Source organism: Temnothorax nylanderi, unplaced genomic scaffold (genome assembly GCF_030848795.1).
Source record: "Temnothorax nylanderi isolate EJ_2023f unplaced genomic scaffold, tnyl_v1.0 TNYL_tig0013_pilon, whole genome shotgun sequence".
NCBI lineage: Eukaryota > Metazoa > Arthropoda > Insecta > Hymenoptera > Formicidae > Temnothorax > Temnothorax nylanderi.
Window position 1 is genome coordinate 1,523,139 of NW_027249075.1, and position 21,830 is coordinate 1,544,968.

General features: G+C 45.2%; 1 protein-coding gene and 1 long non-coding RNA gene across 2 annotated transcripts in view; one reads left to right on the forward strand and one right to left on the reverse strand.

Annotated features, from left to right (window-relative positions):
• Positions 1–21,830, reverse strand: part of LOC139768023 (uncharacterized) — a 97,612-nt gene that overhangs the window by 69,213 nt on the left and 6,569 nt on the right. The gene's annotated exons all lie outside the window — the stretch shown is intronic.
• Positions 1–21,830, forward strand: part of LOC139768022 (uncharacterized) — a 41,062-nt gene that overhangs the window by 15,545 nt on the left and 3,687 nt on the right. Inside the window, exons 2-6 of the mRNA XM_071697843.1 lie at positions 5,858–5,970; positions 12,543–12,590; positions 12,897–13,370; positions 13,451–13,726; positions 13,848–21,627. Coding sequence (XP_071553944.1) covers positions 5,880–5,970; positions 12,543–12,590; positions 12,897–13,370; positions 13,451–13,726; positions 13,848–21,627 — 8,669 coding nt within the window. The 5' untranslated portion in view covers positions 5,858–5,879. The remainder of the gene's footprint in view (positions 1–5,857; positions 5,971–12,542; positions 12,591–12,896; positions 13,371–13,450; positions 13,727–13,847; positions 21,628–21,830) is intronic.

The window sequence follows — 21,830 nt, forward strand, 5'->3', positions numbered from 1 at the left end:
CGGCATAGGCATTTTCCTGTTAATTGTCGTAATTAATCGTGAGAGTTCCTCGAGACAAACGGAGGTTGGAGAATATCTCTAATAGTGGAAGAGTCATGAAATTTCATCGTTCATTCTGCAATCTGCACGGCGTCAGTCGTATAATTACTCGTAACACGTTTGATACGCTACGGATTCGCCTCTTTGATCCCATGATCCATCCGTTCACTATTTGCAGCCGTAAAATTAGAAATGTGCGCTACGTTCGTAGACGTGTGTTTCCTCCGCTCGTTTGTCAAGATTCACTGGTGTATCAGATACAGTGAATTCGTCCTGCGCGATCCTCACTCCGACTTCCTTCGCGCCGGCATTCAAAGCGCCTTCCTATTAACGGAACTAAAATTACGACTGTTGCACTATGTCCCGCTAAAGACCAGAGATCATCGTACAGTACCGGTAACAAAATAGAGATCGTGTCTCTCACAATATTCTTTGTACGCGCGGCTATGTAATTTTATACTCATTGAAAGATTCCACGTTTCCTTGGCATGCCGATTTTATCGATAGCTGTCTGACTTTCGTATTAGTTAAACCTTGTCATTCAGAAAATTGCTTGTTCTTTTCCCACATAACTCTCACGCAAATAAAAATAGTAACCAAATTGTTTGGCCAATTTAATATAAATGCTAAATTTTGTAAAATATGAGATACATAGATTCTTCGTATTAATTTGAAAATCTCAAATTATGTAGGTGATATTTACTCGTTCCTGTAGAACTCTCAAGGACACGATTGAGGCATTATTGATGTACGCTAGACCGACATACTGTTATGCCAATAAAGCGCTCGGGATGGACCAGTACTCGCGCTGTCAATTATCGGGTTTTTAGTCGTCGAAACTTGCGTAGTCCTCAAAGAAGATGAAGCAGCACGTCGGCGGCTCGAGCATCGGATATCCCTTTTACGAGAGGCGGACAGGTCCGTTATTCATTCCCCGACTCGTACGATACCAACGTGTACGAAGTACCACCTTGCCGGAAGTACGCGCTTTCAGTCGCCGAGCATTTGTTGTCATAAATTGTTAACCGCGCCATTACTCGCGCGGACGTCGTAAATAAAACAATGTTGCAGTTGTACAAATCAATTTGAGAATTTTCAATGGGCGTTTCGTGGCACGGCGGTAAGGAAGATCCGCGAGCTTAAACAAGAGATTAAGCAGCTTCTTTACGAGAAATGTGTATTTCGTTACGTCTCTCTATAAATTGATATGTCCACGTCGCACAGTCGCGTAATCAGTTCCCGCTCCTTAAACTACGCGCACGAACGCTCGCACGCATGCACGCACGAACGCACGCACACCGGCTATCGAACTGCGGATTTGCATAATGTGCAACGCGAGACGCGTGATTAAATGAACTGCACGTGCCGATGACGACAAGCGCCAAAATACCATGCTCAATCGTTCTGTATGCAAATCTGAGCCGTCGAGCCGATTCTAAACGGTGGCGGTGATGCGTCTCCTCTCTGAAAGTCGGTCGATCTGACTGGTTCCAATCTGATTAGTGAACGCGAACGGCGAGCAAAACCGGGACACGGCATCCACGACGCGAACTTCGCCCACGGTCTCCTTTGCCGGTCGGTTGTATATAAGGAGGTTTGTTCCCAGGTGAAGGTAATCATATTCCGCGTTCCACGATAATGGTGAACGAACGCAGCCTCTGGGCTGTAACGGAACCTCTGCCACCAGCCTGCACCCCGGCCTCTGTGTCAGACCCGTGTGGGTGCACCTATAGCTTAGCTGCACCTCCATACCCTCTCTAAGCCAAACTCCTATGTTGCTGCAATTATCGCACGACCGGCTGTTATCTCGGCAAGCACCGTCCTCCTCCCCCACGATCGTTATCGTTACCATCTTGTTCCTAAGCGCGGACAAGGCGGACTAGCCTCTGAACTTGACCTGACCTCGTGACCAGCCGCAATCGGGCCTGGCACCGGCCGGCAACGTACAACGCGAACGCTAATAACAATTAATTTGCTGCTATCCACAATTCAATGAATATACTCCGCCATCGGCGGCTGGAAACCTCACGTGAAAAAGGATCCCGTTGCGGTTGCAGGAGCTCGATAGCGATCGTTGTTATTATTACTAGGCGTGATGGTTACCTCAGCGTGAACGAGCCGGAGAGTAATACGCTCGCGGGATAATCACGACGCATTAATTAGTGCATTAATTAGAGCGGAGGCGTTGCCTTACTTCGCGTTTAACATACTACACTACTCACTCTCGTTGTTGTTGCTGAGAGTGGTATTACTCGCCGTTCTGAGCCTCGTCCAACGTAATTTATCGTGAGCGTGAAAGTAAAATCGGGCAAGGCTCTCTTTGCTTCGACATTCGTTAGCGTTGCCGTTTTTGAAGTTCCTCGTAAATTATTGTCGACAATACCATTCTCGTCGATTCAGAATGCTCGTGCTGAGAAACCTGATGACTGTTACAACCGGATTGACCATAAATTATCTGTGACTGTGCTAACTGTTCATGCTCGTTAAATGTACAAGCTTATTTGAGAAGAACTCTTATTTAAAAAAGTACATTAGTTTTATGACATATTTCTTAAAATATGATTCAATTCTTCAATTGAGTAATGACTTCTTTGTTGAGGTTTATAAAAATTATATAATTTTTAATAGACGATTCTTGTAGGAATTGTCTCTAAATAAAATCTATATACAAATACGAGCTCCAGTATTTGTGAAAAATATGTAATGGAGAAGAATAGCGATGTTTTTGAATTCATTGTGCCAGATATTAAATATTTAGAGAACGGAGAAAACATTTCTCTATATTTTGAATAATTCACACGTAACCGCAGTAAATTATAATCGACAACTCGGAGAGGAGCGGATCCCGTTACGAGCGGGCACTCGAGCTCTGAGTTAAGAGGATTCGGAGAGAGTCAGTGGTTTCCAGCGCGTGCATACGTAGCACGTAGCACGTAGCACGTATACGATCGGTGGTCGTCAGCGCGTGCTGCAACCGGAAGATGTCATCGCCGGCAATTACGACCGGAACGAACGCAAATTTATCGGCGACAAACATGCCGCGCGCAGCTCGCAGGCCAGACGCGACGCCGCCGTCTGCAACGATGCACTTGGATGCGCGTCGCGCCTTGTAAACGCGCGCATCCGAAGACACGGTGCCTTCCGTCGCGGCGCGGCCGTACCGAGAGCGCAAGTGGAATTAGTCTCGGTTCGACGGACGCGCCTACCGCTCGTTTCTGGACGAGAGCAAGATGGAAAGTAATGCACCTTACGACGAATCAGGGTGAATCGACGAGAATGCCGATCGTGCCGATCGAGGGAAAGAGAGAGAAAGAGGGAGACGAAGACCGGCCGGTGCCGGAATGGAGCCGGGCCGATATTTCCATTCACAACGTATCACCACACGGGTGTGTCGTTTCTGGGTTGCGAACACGGCCCGCACGCACCTACCGAACGTGAGATACGGGAGAAATGTGGTCTTATCGGGAGTCACTTCTCGGAAGAACAGACGAATGGGTATGAAAATTAAAAGAGATTAATGACTCGCTCTGAGTATATTATTAAAAATCCCTTCGCTTAATATCTTCAGAGATTTTATTTATTAAAATCCTATTTAGGAAAGAGATCAGAGTTGACATTTAAATTATATCTTGAGGACAGAATTGGGTAACTTTAAATCTGTATGTATGTATATTGCAAGTGAAATGAAATAAGAACTTAGACCATGTAAATTTAGAAGCTATATAATTGTTTCGCGGATTACCGCGAATAAAGAAGCTGCAACGACAGTCGAGTATTACATTTGTAAAGTTCGCGGAAGAAATTCGTATTTCTACAATGCTCATGCGATCCGACCCTGGCCAGCACTCGGGCTGAAGCTATAGAGGTGCGTGCGCGTATTAGCGGTATGCGCTCGTACCCATTCACCGAATTCCCCTGTTCAATGGGCTGTACCGTGAATACGCAATGACGTAAGGGTCCCCGTTGCTTCGCCAGATAGTCTCAACGCATTGCGGACTCAAATGTCCGTGTCGCGGCGCGGCTCATAGCGCAGAAATATCTCGCGGACTTATCCATTGGTGCGAGATTCATTACGATCGGCCGGGATGTAATTTACTGCGCGGCTAGTATGAAACGGACGTTAACGAGCGAGCGCGAGTTTAGGTGTCGCGACTCGCATTGCTTCTTTTTCTATTTCTTCTTCTTCTCCTCCTCCTCCTCCTCCTCTTTTCCTCCTTCTCTGGACTACAATGAGCTGCCGGTGGATGTTCCAGGGGAAGAGTGGCAGAGGAGGAAATATACGTAGGGGAAAAGATGAAGTCGACAGGTAGAAGAGAAACTACCTACGCGCTCTCGCGCGCGCTTCTCTCTTTTATCTCGGTACCGCTTTGTATTAGGCCGCTGTCGCACGGTTGGTATGCGCCGCCGGCTTCGCCAAAGTCCTCCTTTTCTTCCTGCCCAGAGATTCTTATTTTTCCTCCTCCTCCTCCGCCTCCTCTTCCGCCTCCTCCTCTTCCTCCTTCTTTATCGCGTTTACCAGCTAACTCAGCGCTCCTAAGTAATTTCTTTCGGTCAAGAACCCGCAGATACGATCATCGCCTCTTTCCTCTTTCCTCCCTCTACATTGGAACGGAGAAATGTAAACGCGCTGACATTCAATTTTATAGCGCCCACTTGAAAATTGAACTTTTATCATGAAATTTTTTTTTTACTCACGCTCTTTTTCGCGCGTCTATTCCCTTATCGGGCGAGCGAGGCTCTGCACCATCCCGCTGGCCAGCGGTACGAACGAAGGAGGTTGAGCACACAGCGGGCTCGTGCAAACATGCGTGCTCATTCCCACGCACCCACGCCTCTCATAGCTGGCTTACGCTCCAGGTAGACAGACGAATCGCATTTAGCCTCCCGCCGCGACGCGAATGCGTCAAATGTTTTCTCGCGTTGCGAATTTCGCGTCTTGACACCGTGATACATTGTATACCTTAAGGCTAATTCTACCAACACCGATTAATTCTCTCTCTACAGCGTTTAACCGATTAACTCTGTTCTTTTTCTCGTGACTGTCTGTTTTCCTGACACTGATTACATACAGATATACTAATATATAATTATTAATATATTGTTATTGCTTTATATTATATGTTCATTTACATAATTAATACTTAGTCCATTATGTATATTATATCTTATATTGTTAGTCGCGTATGAGATCGAGCTGTGTGCGGCCTACAGGCTCGCGAGAAGCGATCGGTCAAAGTGCAGAGGTGCGTCTAGCTGCAGACGCGACCACTGTGTCCGTCCAGCTGTCATCCTGTCAGATCAGGGCGAGAGTTACATGGTAGAATGCCACGTGACGAGATAGATATGCCTTTAAGCCGCCTCATGATAGAATAGATAAGCGTACAATGGCTCGTTATACTTTCGCGCGTATGCAGATAACGCGAAAAAATTCTCAAAGCCGTCTGAGTAGGTTTGAATCCAAGCGATGAATCGAGCGATTGCATTTGTGATCTAATACTAAATAATATAAGGCGCCACCCATGTTTGCGTTAGAGCATTTTAATATTATTCATTGGCAGTTGATGATTATTGAATAATCGATGATGTAAACAAACTTTAATTATATTTAAACGAAGACATATATGTAGAATACTTAGTATTCTGTAAGTAACAAATAACTTTAACTTTAAATAGAATTTCGTAATCCTAGCTTCTTCTTAAATTAGCTCTTAAACTAGCCCGACCGCACATTTTATATGTAGCCGTCCAAGAGACCAAAGCTTAGTTTATGTTCGCATGGGTAATGTAAGCTAACGAAAGCATCATTTACGTGTTGCAGGGTACGGAAGAAGAGTGCCGACATGTCGGCGTTGAACGCTGCGCTTTGTAGACGCGGAATAATCCTCTGGCTGGCCGCCGTCCTACTGCTGGCGTCACGATCCACGCATTCTGGTGAGTTTTTGCAGAAATGCCTCAGTGTACTTCTAGCTCTCTTTCTTTCGTCTGGCTTCAACGCCTTGGACACGCTTGAGCCGCCGTACAAAACGTGAGTCATTTATTTGATAGAGAGACCGTGAACGCGCGGACTCCCACGAGGAAATAAGAGGTAGACAGGCAAGAAATATTTTCGCTCGCCCGAGAAGACGCGATCGGATTATTTCTGCTTGTGGCTTGCTCGAAGTCAGATTGTATTCCACCGGATCATCCATAAATGCTGTCCATAAATGTAGCAAAATATGCTGGAATCGTAAAAAAGAAAAAAAAAGTTTTTGCTTCCACTTCGATGTTGTGTTTACTCTTTTTACACTTTGAATACTGACAAGAAGTTGAATATTGCGGTAATAGAGACCAAAGAGAAAAAGAGAGTAAAAGTAATCTCGGATGAAGATGAGAAAAGTCTTTCTCGTAACTGAAGCATGTTTTATTGCATTTATGATGGAAACTAGTTTTCTGAAGGGCAAAAGAAGAGTGATTCTATTAAAGTACGCATATCTCGCGATAAATAGAGTCGAGTCGCGTTATTTTGCGAGATTAGAATAGAAATACGATGGAAAGGCTTAAATCGGGCGTAAATGCGCGTATACCGTGCATTAAAATTAATTTCTGAAAATCAGAGTCGAGAGCAGAGACGATCACTTCCGTGACCGTCTTTCTTGTACCGTCTGGTGTGACTAACGCAGAGTCGGCCAGCCAATGTTTGAATGAGCGAGCCACGTTCTGTCAGGCCGTCGAACCTATCCGTGTGTCTCCCTTCTTCTCTGGCAACGGGGAGAGCATTACCTCATAATGCTCACCTCTGGCATCGGTCGTGTCGAGGGCCAAGGTGCTTTCCCATGGACCTGGCACACCATATTCGTTCTTCGACCACTCTCGGGTCGCCTTTAGGCGGTCGGTCGCCTCCTTCCTATTGTGAACCTCGTTCCGCCAGGTTCCGCGAACTTCTTCCCTTTACGTCGAGCTGGTTTAAAACGGTACGCCTGGACCTCTCTCGAGTCCTGGTATCGATATCAGAAGAAGACGATCCACTTAAAACGGGGCCTTCAATTGTCATCGCTCGTGTCATGAATTATTTCCGGGTATAGAAAAACGATGATAGATTCAGTAGCCGCAGTAATCGACCGCAAATTCGTAAAATGCGTCTCGGTGTCGACAGAAAAAGGCTTCGTCATTCCCGTAATTCGTTATTCGAGAAAGTAATTTCGCATCTTGTGGTCAAGAGGCTGCAAAGAAGACGAACCTATTTCGCACAGGCGCTCATGACGATCGATCGATTGATCGATCGGCCGATAGGGGAGCGTTCTCAGAAAAGCTATGATACTATGAACACGACGACGTGCAAAAACGTTGCATCGTCAATGAAGGCTTATTGAAGATGCGTCAGTTTTGCCTCTCCCCTTCATCAATCGGCCGTCGGTGTTTCAGCGAAGAGCAGGTGTGGTTAAACCGACGGAATCGATTGAATTCCACGACTCACCCGGCGTGTCTTCCCTCGTTCTTCTTTCCCTCCTTCCTTCCCTCCGCTTGGAAATCGCTAGGCGATTCTGTGACTCTCTATCGCATGCACGCTCGTATCCTTTTTGTTCCTCGGGCTTTTCTCGAGCGGGCAGCAAGGACGATCGAGATCGACGCGTTCGATCACCGGCGATCCATCAGGCGGCGGACAAGTTTTACTGGATTATGTATCTTCCTTTGGACGCAGCGGGCATTTGCGAGATACTTGCATTCAAAGGAAATCAGCAATATCGCCGGCTTCGAGAGGCAACAGGTTTCCATTGTAAAAAAGCGTTTACCTATCGTGTTGTATTACCACTCGCGTAGCAATAATTTTCTTCTCAAGTCCACTGTCTCGAGATTATCAGAATTACTTGATATATTAAATTACATTTGACGGACTTTTCAAATTGGATTTAAAAAACAGCGAAAAACTACAAGCGACATTCGTCTCTTATGATTTTTTGCAACCGTGTCAAATTGTTACATGTTTGTGCGATCATAATATCTTATTATGCGCGATCGGAGATATGGCAGTTATTAAGTATCGTATAGATATCACTTCTCAGTAATATATAAATAAACGTTATTATCGAAATTCCTTGGGACAATCATTTATCACACTTGACCAGAATTTATGTTCGATCGGTATGAGTACGGCTCGTGAGTTCCGTTAATTCCCTTCGTCTCTTTCACTTCGTTCAAAATTTACACAAATCGTTTCTTGCATTAACATCGAAAAAAAGAGAAAGAAGAAAAAGAAGCAAGAAATACGGCATAATAAAATTTATTTTTTCGGTAAGCGGAGGAATCAATTTCGGAGTCCCACCCGGAAGTGATCTAAGTCTCTGAAGTCAATCGAGAAAAAAAAACGCGTCTCGGCGCACGGTCCTCCGCGTAGCGGTTCCTCCACGGCTGCATCCACGTGATGCTGTGTGAATTCTGGTCAAACCTGTAAGCCCTGAGGAGCAATCAGTCGACATGCCCACATCGGGATGTCATTGACCGCGTACCTCACCGTTCGCCACTTACGGTCCACCGTACGTTATCCACCGGAGTCGCATCTGACCCCTAAGGCGTTCCATATTTATGCTTAATGCTTAGCAAAGTGTCGTTATCGTCGAGTATCATCAAACTCTCTCGTGGCGAGCTCGACGCGTCGCAACGGCACGGAGTAGAATCCGGATGGTATTGCACGTGGCGCGAAGCGCATAAAAATTCGCCGAGATATATGGTGACGTGGATCGCATACAGTTACGCACATATTAAATCTACTCGAGTGTCTTATGCGAGACGTAATTGTACAAATCAATCTATAAATCTGCTCGAAAGACTTTTACACGTCCGAAACTGAGCGCTCTGCATAGATCCTCCGAATTACGGATCGCGAATGAAATCAGATCATACGAAATTCATCCGAAATGAAATCCTTGAAATAAATCTATCGTGAAATCTTGCACGGGAGCAAAATAATGAGAGTGTTAAGGGGATCTAATGTGTTTTTGATAGCGAGCGCGAATAAATTTCGCGCTGTCAATTCAGACGAGAAAGAGCTCTCGCCCTAAGAGGGTATAGAAAGGACCCGTTGTAACCGGTACGTCATAAGAGGACTCCACTCCCTCGTCCTCGCGCGCGTACTCTTCAGAGCTCTTCTCTCTTTCTCTCTCGTCTATGTACCTTCTTGACTACTTACTGAGATGGTGAGGTCAGCAGCGGTCATCCGACGAAAGGTATAACGGAACGCGTGGGTGCAACGTCAGCGTGACACGGATTAAATCGATCGCGATAGATTCATTTTGGAAAATGGGTGTTTCGCTTTCGCAAGGCATAATTTAAGGGCGATATCCGCGGATCCACGGCATCGCATTCAACGTCGGCTAGATCCAATCGCACATACGAAACATTCTCGCGCAACGAAGTGAATCGCGGTTCAAAGATCTCGAGCCCCTTATCGGAAATGAGTGTTTCTTTCCCGAGTCGGGAATTATTCTCATTACCGGACCTAACGGTGCGCGGACTCGCATCATAATGTAGGAAGTGGCAATGAACTCGATCCCGTGTGATTGGGAAGATATAATTTATGATTGTCCTCGAAAGGGGCACCACCACGCTAGAAACAGTACGGCGCGTATTACGCCAGAACCGGTCGGCCAGGTTTCCACAGCGTTACCTTCCCGATACCCATGACATTGACATTAACATTCTCGTCGATACAAACAAATAGCGTTATTTTTCTGCTCCTTCCCCGTAGTTGGAATTTATTTCGATAAAGTTACACGGCGAGTGGGTTGCGTAATTTCCGAGTAGCTGGCGGTCTTTCGAGATGGGCTTTGCCGAGGAAAGTTCCGTCATGACAAGTCTTTCATCTCGCGTACGCATACGCACACACACATACACACACACACACACACACACACACACACACACACACACACACACACACACACACACACAAAGGGAAATTATTCCATCATCTTTTTCATCAGTGTGCGAAAAGACTGTCTTGGTGAGCGCGCAACGGAGGAAACCGCGACCTTGGAGAATGCGTAATGCAGAATTTCGTGCACGCAATACGCCAGGGGCTGGCTGCGGTGCCAGGTGTTCATCGGAGCGTGTGCGGTTGATGGTAATGAACTTTCGCGAGGCAAGGCCGCCGGGAATGATTTCATAACGCGAGCGCAACAGCCCCGTGTTCTCCTGTTCTCCGCGGTGTGTAACAGCATCGTTCGCGCGCGCGTACGCGGAGAAAGGAACGGGTCAGGTCGCGGCACGTTGCGGGAGGAATCGAGAGGGTCGCCCTCGAAGCGGGAGCGAGACAATTGCGGGTGGGGAAACGACACACGGAGAGGAAACAGGAGGACTCGGCGGTACGTTGACTTACATAATGACTCCCCGCGACTCCTCGAGATACACGTATATGTGTGCATGTGCACGCGATATGTATAAGCGCGATCCTCTGTCCTTGATTACGAGCGAGGCGGCCGAAGAACGCATAAATCTCGTGCGCGGAAATTATATTCGAGGGAAGATACGTTTATTGTTGATACCGATAAACTCTCCCACATTGTCCTTTTTCTATGTGACCAAGATTTATTTAGAGTCTACGTTCCGCATACACCTCGAGAGAAGTTTGCGCGAGAGATCTTTAGAGCGTACCTTAGCCGATGCACTTCCGCGCGCGGCTTTGTACAATCTGTTTTATTCGGAACTGCATTTTTGCATCCAGAGGGAACGGAACATTATCTCGCCGCGTGAGATTTATTGGACGACTCTCACTGCACTTCTTCCGAGAGAGGTAATGCGCGATTCGCGCCTTTCGATTTCGAAATGGTAAGAAATAAATGTCAAAAACCGAGCGGATCGACGATCGAAATCATTGTGCTTCATCGCGATGCAATTTGCCGTTATTACAGTCGAAATGCGTCGCGATTTTTTTGTCAGCATCTCCCGGTTGTATGTGCTCAATGTCCCGTTAGTCCGTCGACTGTAATTTATCGTTACCGGTGAAGAAGCGAAGAAAATGCTTGCTCGCGCGGCAAAAAGTTGTCTTTCAGTTTTTGGTGCGCATCGCCGTAAGACTCGATAGATCGTTCAAAAAATGCGACAATTCTCCGCTGATTCCAGGAAAGAATCAAATCGATGATGATTGCAGCGAACATCTTTCTCTCTTCCTCCTTCAATTTTCTGTCACGGTACCCCTCGCTATCCGATAAGCTTCTTTTATTCAGTAACAGTCCAATTGTCTCATTATGCGTTTAATTACCACGAGTGCATACCGTTGTTCGTATTGAATGATCATATTGTGTCGTTGTAGTTAAACGCTCGCATAATGAAGATCACGTACAGAGATTACAATCGTGTACACGAAGCCTCGACACCTTGACCGTGGTCTCCGTGAAGGGAGGTGCGACGTAATAATTTAGTCTGACCATTGTGCGAGACAAGAATCGTCTCGGTAGGCCACGCGTACGTGATGGGTTATAACGTGGAGGCACGCGGCTCGGGCTCCGGTTTGCTCGTGGGACTGACGAGACACAACGAAGCCTCCATTCAACCATCGTTGGGCTTCCCGGTACAAGTTCAGTTCACTGGAAATCACCTGCATCGCGGAATGCTAATTCTTGAATATCGCGAAACTCGCTTCCATGTGTTATGTAAAGGTACATTGATGGATGAGTTCTTGGAAAAGATGTATGTATCGAATATAAAGTTCATGTCGATATCTAATCTTGGAAATGTATTAATAAATTTTAATAAAATGATATAATTTTTTTATATGTTTGGATAAGTCACAGCTATCTTTTACGAAGATCTAAATGATACTTTTTTCATCCGTACTTTATATACATTGCACGGATGTCGTTTAGAATTTTTCATGTAATATAAAGCTAAATGCTACTTCGAAGATAAGAGAGCAAGAATGAGGGCGGGTCAGACCGGTATAGATAAGGCTCATTGTGCGATTTCTCGGTGAAAACATCTCAGTGATTGTACTTCGGGAGAGTATCCTGTCATGTTTCAGGAACAATCGAACTCAAGTCCTGGGCGCGACACTCCAATTTCAAAAAGGAGATTGCAAAAGGCATAGTCGCGTAAGAAAAGAATGGGCTCGCAAAGGGAGACACGCGATTATTGTACGCGAATGTCCGCACGGATTGCGCGCGAGAGGAAGAGCCAAATGGAATTCACTATTCCATGCGCACTCACCACGCAACTCATATGACTAGGGCGAGGGTGTTAACGAGAATTCGCCCACGTGTATTTCGCGCCATATGACGTTTCCACTCGTTCCGTTGTTAAGCCCTGGTACACCCTCGAGAGACGACGAATGCGTCCCGCCAGTAATTACTATGATAAACTGCACGCGGGAGACGCATTGACGTCCACCCCTGCAAATTTCCCCGAGCTTATTCGGCAATCCCGTTTTATGCTTTTCATTAACTTCAACTTCACGTACACGCCCGCGCCCGTAGTCTACCTGTCGCGGCAAGCTCGATCGCATAGCACTAACAGTTGTGTTTCTTTCATTGCAGCGCCGGTATATGACCAAGATACCACACAGATTGCAGAGTACGATGGAGGTATGTATATCACACCTGGTTTTGTTGCATTTAATTAACTGTCACGTACGCTAGCAATGTGACATTAATTGTAATTTGAGAAGCTCCACGCGTCATACTTTAATTCAAAGTCAAAGGATTAAAAGAGAATTATTATACATGATTTTTATACATTATAAAATAAAAAATTTTTCTGAATTTTTCGAAATTGAATTTATTCGTTGCATTTCGCAAGAAATATAATAATGTTGCGAAAATTATAATCGCGTTGTGTAATTACGATATTTTAGAGACTCGGTATCTAATTAATGTTAAATTATTCTCTAGTCACCGCTGGATGTTACTTCAACTACCAGCGGTATCAAGAAGGCGACAGGATCATGACGAGTGAACCATGCCTGAACTGCACATGCCACAATCGGATGTTGATGTGCTACTTGAAGGTCTGCCCCTTCACGAAAGCGATCGGTCAGGATTGCACGGTGGAGAAACGTCCGGATCAATGTTGTCCCGTGATCAACTGTCCGGAAGTACCGGTTCAGTTGTTAACGTCGACGACAAGCGCACCGGCGACCTCGGACTCCACGGAAGTCGGTTTCCACGACAATTATGGCTGTCATGTCGACGAGAGGTTTTACGCAGACGGCGCTATGCTGCCGTTGGATCATCACAATCCTTGTGAGCTTTGCTACTGCATTAGAAATAGAACCACTTGCGTCATGCAAGAGTGTACTTTACGAGTGGCTGGATGTAAACCGGTCTATCAACCGGGTGTATGTTGCCCGATCAAGTACAATTGCGGTAAGTAATTGCGTCGTCCTATGATATCTCAGTGTTATTTCGTGCTGGAAAGTGCTCATAATTATTGATTCTTTGCGCAGAATACGATGAGGAACCTAGCACCACGGTTGGTCCCGGTCTCATTATGACCACAACGCTACCTCCTGGCGTGTTACCTCAGTGTTATTATGAGGATAAAGTCTACGAAGACGGCGATCTGATTTATTCCACTCAGCCTTGCCAGCATTGCTATTGCTTCCGAGGCGAAATCGCTTGCGCGGTGCAAAATTGCGGAACGCCGATGGAAGAGCATGGAAAGAATTGTACGGCCTTACCGCCACCGGAAGGAGAATGTTGTCCGACCACATACCAGTGTGGTAAGTAATTTCACGTAATAACTAATAGTTGCGATGTATTATGTAACTCAACGATCTAATAGGCGTTATTAGTCAATGAATATTACGCATTAAAGGATATGCTCGTGTATGCTTATTACAGAAGAAGAAGGAATTACCACGGTACAATATGAAGGTGAAGAACAGCTTCCGGAACAAGTACCACGTGACCAAATTACCGAATCCCCGGCGCTGGTTGACCAGGAAGATCAGCAAGAGAAGGAAGAACATCCTCAGGAGGAAATATTCCCGGGTATAGACAATAATATACCGCAAGAGGGAGAAGAAGAGAAGAATGGAACTATCGAAGGAACTATCGAACATATTACTCAGGGACCCGTTCCGTCTACCGAAAAACCTGAACAACAACCTGAAGAACAGCCCGCAACATTACCAGTAGAAGAGATAGAAACTACTACTATTGAGAAAGAATCCACTCCTTCTCACGAACATGTTACCAAAATTCCTGCTGAAATAACATCGGAAGAACCAGGATCAGCGGAAGTGCCCTCTGAAGTAGAAACAGCAAAACCGGAAGCGCCTACGACAGTACAAGAAGCTGAAGAAAGTTTAGTTACTGAAGCATCTGCCACTAAATTACCGGAAACTTCATCTATCGCGGAAAGCTTACCAGAAGAGGTGTTAACGACAGAACATGTACCTGAAGAACACGTAAGCACAGAAGAGAATATAATTGAAAAGGAACATGGTATTTCTATTACTGAAAAGGAACAACCGATTGAACCTTCCATTACTGAAGCAACGCAGACTGAAGGTCCAATAAAAGAAGAAGAAACTACTAGCCCGCACGAAGAATTATCAACGCAAACACAAAAAGAGATAACCGAGGTAGAGAAAACAACAGAAGAAGAACAAATTAGCGTAACGCAAACGCCGGAAAGACCGGAGATTTTAACTGAAATCATTGAGGTAACATCGTCAACTGAAGAGCCTGGTATCAGCACTGAATCTGTCAGCGAGCAGCCAAAGGAAAGTGAAAGTAAACCAGAAACTATTCCAGGTGAATTCTTGTCAACGCAAACGGAATCACCGAAAGAAGAAGAAACTGTGACTGCCGCTCATGAGATATCTAGTACTGAACAAATCATCACTGAGAAAGAAAAAGAATCGTATCCAACGGAAACCGCTGTTACGGAAGAGATTCAATCGACTGAAGTAAGCGGTCCTTCTAAAGAACAACCTGCCGAAGAACAGAAACCAGTAGTATCTGAGGTTGAAAAGGAACAACGGCCGGAAGAGACATCTGAGCATACAATTGAAGAGCAAGCTACTGTCGCCGTTAAGAAAGAAGATGCCGGCTTGACTGAGGGTCCAGTGACGAGCGAAGAAGAATCAACTCCAGAAATTCCAATTCAAGGCCCAACTGGCATACCGATTCCCGAACGAAGCCCAGAACAGAAGGCAGAAGACCAGAACGTGTATCATGTGACGGAAGACTATCACGGTGTTACGCATCCAGAAATTAGTCCCGATAATCTTATAACTGAGTCTCCGCAAAAAATACCTACAATGTACCCCCCACAGGAACAAGAGACTACACTGGCCCCATCAGAAGGAACTGTAAAACCGATTGTGACGGAAGGTACTGAAGTATCGACGGAAGGAACCGCGAAGCCGATACTAGAACAAGCTACGGAAATAAACTTATCAACTCAGCGTGAACCTGAAATCACTACAATCTCTGAAGAAACGAAAACGGAAAGCACACCTGCTGTCATTGAAGTTCAGACTAGCACGGAATCTTCTGCAACTACTATCGCTCAAGAAATATTAGAAGAAGAAGCTAAGAAATCTAGTGTGCCAGAAGAGACAGAAACTAAAATACCACAAACGGAAATTCAATTAACAGAAAAGACTCCCAGTAGTGAGGAAATTCCTACAAAAGGACCTACCGTCGAAGAATCTAGTAAAAGTTCTGAGGAAGTCAGTGGCGAGAAAGGTGAGAAAGAAGTGCAACCAAAGAAGGAAGAGGAAATAGAAACGCAACCTCCAATCGTAACAGAACCAGTTTCCGAAACACCCGCATCAATCCCAGCGGAACATTCGACAGTGCCTTCGGATCTTGAAAAAAAACATGCTACGGAAGGTGAACATGTTACTACTGTAAGTCCTTCTGAGCAATCAACGCACGTGCCAACGCAAGTCGAAGAGAAAGAAACTGAAATAGTTCCTGTTGAAAAAGAACCAGTTACTGAAAAACCAGTTGAGGAACGTGTTACAGAACATCCCGTTGCAACACCAGGCATAACTGGCGAAGAAGAAAAAGAATTACAAACCGAAGAACCTGTTTTGAAAGAGGAGCAAACCACCACGGAAGCGATAAAGACGATAGAAGCTGAAGAAAAACTTACAACGCAGATACCTGCTGTCGAAGAAAGAATAACTGAGCAACCTGAACAATATTCTACAGAGAAAGCTTTGGAAGAAGCTGTTACAGAAAGCCATGGTCCGGAGGAAATAAGTACGAAAGGCGCGTCAACAGAAAGTGCAGAACAACAAACTGCAATAACGATAACAGAAAAAGAACCATTTAACGAAACTGTAGAATTGAAACTAACAGAAGTTATTCCAATTGAACAAACAGAATTGCCCGTTGAACATCCCACCGAAGCAGGTGAAATTGAAAAAGAAGGTGAAGAAAAGATTTCTGTGCCTGTATCCACGGAGGAAGTGCCAACAGAAATTCCTGCAGTTGAAATTGGAGACACTGAGACAACGGCCGTGGAAATAGAAAAGACTGAGCCTTCCGTCAGCGGAGAATATATACCAAGTCAGCCTTCGATTCCTTCAGATCGCAAGGAGGATCAGGGACCTATTGAACCAGAACAAATAACGCAGAAACCAGAAAAAGAAATAACTGAGACGCCCGAAGAACCACAGAAGCCGACAGTTCCTTCTGAAGAGGAAACATCTCATATTCCATCTTTGGAAGGTGCTGTTACCGAATCTGTTCTGCCCGAAGAAAAACTGGCCGAGGGTAGCACAACTGAATCTGCTGCTGTTAGCGAAACTGTTATACCGGAAGAGCCTGAAATATCGAGCGAACAACCGGAAAAAGTCGCAACCGAACCATCCGGACAGGAGGAACAAACTCAGGAACCAATCATTGAGAAACAGCCAGAGGTACATGAGAAGAAGGAAATTGAAACATCCAGTCCTGTACCTCACGAAGAGTCTTCCATAATTCCTGAAATTCCTGAAAGACCAGTTGAAGGCAAAGAAGTTAGTAAGACAACCGAAATCGCAGAAGGAGGTACGACGGTACCAGTATTAATTTCTGAGGCATCAACTGAGCTGCCTGGATTTGAAGAAGCTACGAAGCCCGAAGTTCCTATCGAAAAGGAAATTACACCTGCGACTGAATCTGTATCTCCAGAAAAAGAGCAACCGGAAATACAAGAGCAAGTCACGCAACCATCGATAAAAGAAGAAATACCAAGTAAGGAAAAAGATGAAGCAACAGGCCCAGTTGAAATATCCACTGAAGAAAGTATAACTCCTGAAACATCTGAAGTGTCGATTATTAAGGAACAACCACAGAAACCCGAAGAAGAAATTATTAAAAAAACTGGCATCACGGAGGTGCCTGTTCATGAAGAAAAAGAGGAATATTCAACGGTTGCTCCAAAAGAAACACCTGAGGTGACAATTATTACTGAAATACCACCAAAGGGAGTACTTCAATATACAACGAATATTCCTGAAGAGACTTCTGTAGAAGGAGAGAGTACGTCGGAGATCGTGCCTCGTCCAGCGGGTATTCCAGGAGAAGGTAACTGCCTCGTTGAAGGACAATCTTATAGCAATAATTCGGCGGTTCCACCGGCAAACGCGTGTCAGACCAGTTGTCGTTGTATCAGCAGCATTGTACAATGCGAACTCGTGCAATGTCCTGCCCCGCCAACGCACCTATCGAATTGCATGCCAGTTCACACGAACGGAGAATCTTGCTGCCCAATGTACGCTTGTGATTTCACACCGACTGACAAATTGGAATCTGACAGTCATGTAATCGAACCTCATGTTCCCGAAGCAGAAGGAGAAATTCAGAAAACTGTTCCGCCTACGGAGATATCAACAGAAGCTGCGGTAGAATCGAGTACGTTAGCTAGTGAGATTAGTACGCCAGAATCACGACCCGTGGAAATTACTGTTACTCCATCTGAAGAAGAGATAGCAACTGAGAGGCAGCAGACCACTCTCAAACCTATTGAAATAGTTTATGAACAGTCAACTACACTTAGGCAACCTATCGAGCAATATCCTGAGGAACAAACCATTAGTCCGGTGTCTGAAACATCACAAGAATCTGCCAGTCAAATACCCGAAGAAGAACATACCGTGCTACCTAAGGTAGGTGAAACTACTGAAGGCAAAGTTATCGAAGAAGGTATAACAGAATCAGCAGCTTCGACCGAGCAACCGCAGGAGGAGATTGGGGAGAAGCAGGTTACTGTTAGTGGCGAAGTAATTACTTCCACGCATGTACCTATAGAACAGGAACCTCACGCCACCGAAGAAACTGTTACAATTCCAAAAGAGAAAGAGACTTCTGTTCCTGTCGAAGTAGAAGTTACGACCATAGCCGCTGGTAAAGATGAAGAAACTATTACGCCAACCAAAGAGGAGAAACCTACTGAGGATAAAGGTATCGAAGAACAACCTACGCTTAAACCAATTGAAGAAATCGAAAAAGAACAACCAGAAGAAGAAAAAATTCCACTAAAACCAACCTCTGAAGAACCTGTTATTGCCGAGGAACACGAAATATCTACAAAACCAGAAGAAATTGTGACAGGGAAACCAGAAATTTCTAAGGAACAACAAACTGTCAAACCAACCGAGTATGAGAGTACTTCCGTTCCTGAAATTCAGTCGACGACTGAGTATAAACCCGAGATTGAAATAGAACAAGAGACAGTCACATTAACTGAAACTGAGGCACCAGAAGCCCAAACAAAATTGCCTGATATCGTTCCAAGCGAAATAGAAACACAGAAGCCAATTATACCTGTTGAATCAACGACATTGATACATGATCATACGGTAAGTGAGGGGGCGCCGATAGAGGAATATACGACTATAAAATCTTTGGAAATTTCCACGGAAGAAAGCACGAAGACGCAGCCGGGAATTTCAACTCAAGCTCCTGTAATTGAAGAAGAGCACGTTACCATTCCTGTCTTGCCTGTTGAATTGCCTGGCGAGGAAACCACTAAACTAGTCGAAGAATCTACTCCTGCAGTTTCCCATGAAGAAATATTGCCAGGAATAACGGAAAGCGCAATAGAAAAAGAAACTACAGAACACGCTGAAAAGCATACAGAACCATCGGTTACAGAACCATCAGAACACGAAGAAGAACCATTAGCCACAAAATCTCCTGAAGAAAAACCATTCGAAACTGAATCTCCAGTCATAACCGAGGAACCAGCCAAAACTACTGAAGCAGAAGCAGAACACGAGAAACCTACCGAAACCAGCGTTCCTCACGAACCGGAAAGTACGCCAGTCTCGGTTGTGAAGCATCCGGAAACTACACCTGAAATTGAATCTCATACGCCTGAATTACCTACCGAAGAACCCACTGTAGTCGAGGAAATATCAACAACGTCTGTATCTGGAGAAGAAGCTGGCGAGCAAGCCACTACATCGATCGTAAAAGAAACGGAGCCAAGTCTGAGCGAAGTGACTAAACAGCCGATTATTCCAGAATCCGAAACACCAGTTGTAGAGGAAGAACACGTCACCGTCCCGATCGAAGAACAAACTCCGAAATCCGAGGAGTCTCCTGTCGAGGAACAGACTGTTGCTTCTCCTAGTCCCGGTGAAGAAGAGATAACAGAGGGTGGTGTTTCGACAGAAGTGGCCGTACCGGTAACGAGTCAAGAGGAACAGACAACTGAAAAGGCTATAGAAATTGTCAAACCAGAAACGCAATTGCCCGATTTAACGGAGGAACATACCGTTATTCCTGAAATTTCCAAGGAAGAGCAGAAACCTGAAATTGGAATAACGGAAGAACCTGGTAAAGAGGAACCGACTGCGATTCCGGAACTAACGGAAGCGGACAAGAAAGAAACGGAAGAAGCTGTTAAGGAGGAAGCTGTGACGCCTGCTAGTACTACAGAGTACAAACAAGAAGAAATTGAACCAGTTGTGAAAATTCAAGAACCAATAGAAACAACGACTCTTCCAAAAGAACAGAAACCAGAAAAGGACAGTCAAGTTACCGAGGCTAGTTTACCGGAACATCCAGTGAATGAAGAAGCGACAACTGTGGCAAGTTTGATACCCGAAGAACATCCAACGGTACCGGTAAAGACAGAAGAACAAAGCACTCTTGAACCTGAATATCAGACAACGTTATCTACCGCAGAAGAAGAAGTATCGAAACCAGCGACTGAGATTAGTGAAGTGGAGAAACTTTCACCCGAAGGAGAAACCGTTACAATTGAAAGTACGGAGAAGCCGGAGGAACCTGTTACGGAACTCGAAGTAAGTTCAACTGAAAGCCTGAAGCCTGAAGAAGTTCCATTCGAAACGGAAAAGCCGGCTGAACCAGAACAGGAAACAGTGTCGCCCGAACAAGGTGAAACTACTACGAAAATAATTGAGAGTTCAGTGACAAAAGAAACATTACCGGAAGAAGTGGTTCCAGTTGAAGTGACTCCAAAAATTGAAGAGAAACCAACAGAAGTTTCTACAATAGGAGGAGAAGAAGAAGCACATGTTACGGAACCTATTTCAGTTGAAACGACTTCCGTTCATGAGGAAGAACAACCGTCGATAATCAAATTACAGCCTACTGAAAGGCCTCTTCCTTCTGAGGAAGAAACTCCTGCGGGAGAAATTCAGCCTAGCCAACCTGAAGAAGGAGGAGAGGCTCATCCAACTGTACCCGAAGAGAGTCATCCGAGTACAACCGAAGAACCTCAGTTTACCACAGAACATGCGCCAGAAGAAGTTATTACGAAAAAAGCAGAAGAACAACCAGCAACTTCTTCAGAAGCTGTCACTACTGTTGAGGGTCCAATCAAGGTTTCTGATGTGAAACCAACTGAATTGCCTGAGGAGACAGCTACCGTCGGACCGGTAGTACCAGAAGAACCTGAATCTCAGATCCCGATAAAGTCCGAAGAAATTCCGCAACCGGAAACGCCAATCGAGGAACCTATCATAAAGACGCAGCCGTTACCTACGGAATTACCAAGCGGAGGAATTACGGAAGAAATTCCCGAAGAGGAACCTATTCATCCACAAGAAGGCGAAGGTCATCCTCACATCATTGACCATTTCCCGGAGGCTACTCCGAAACCTGAGACCGATTATAACTTCCCCGAGCAAAGACCGGCGACCACCTTGGCTCCCCATATTCCGGAATATCCTGATCAAACCGGAATATCGGGCGAGGACACTCATTTCCCCATGCCCGGTGGTAGTTATCCGAATCCCGACGACGATTATGGCGAGGAGGATTATGGTGGACCAGGCACCTGCCGATACGGCGGCAAGGTCTACGTTTCAGCGCAACAGATACCCAGGGACGACCCGTGCGACTTCTGTTTCTGCTTCAGGAGCGACATTATCTGTCTTCAACAGAGCTGTCCACCGCCTATTCCGGGCTGTCACGAGGAACCGATCAGCGGTTTTTGCTGCCCCAGATACGAGTGCCCTGTATCGATGGCCACGGCTCTTAATTTGACTACTACCACCACCACGACTACGACCACGTTACCACCGCTCTTCCACCCGCACGCTTACAAAGGTTCCGCGAGACGAAGTGGCTGCCAGGTTCGTGGCCAGGCCTATCGAGTGGGAGAAGTTATTAAGTCGGCGTCTGGACCCTGTCTCCGCTGCATGTAAGTTTATGAAAAAATATTTCTCTATATTCCCTACACTGAGAAACAAATATTTAGATATGCTGCCAATAGCTTATTTACTTAATATAATACACATTTATTTAGAATTAGATTAATTTTACTTAATTTAAATAAAAATATTTTTATTTAAAAATATTTAAATAAAAAATAAATATTTTTTTTCTCAGTGTACCTCTCTATAA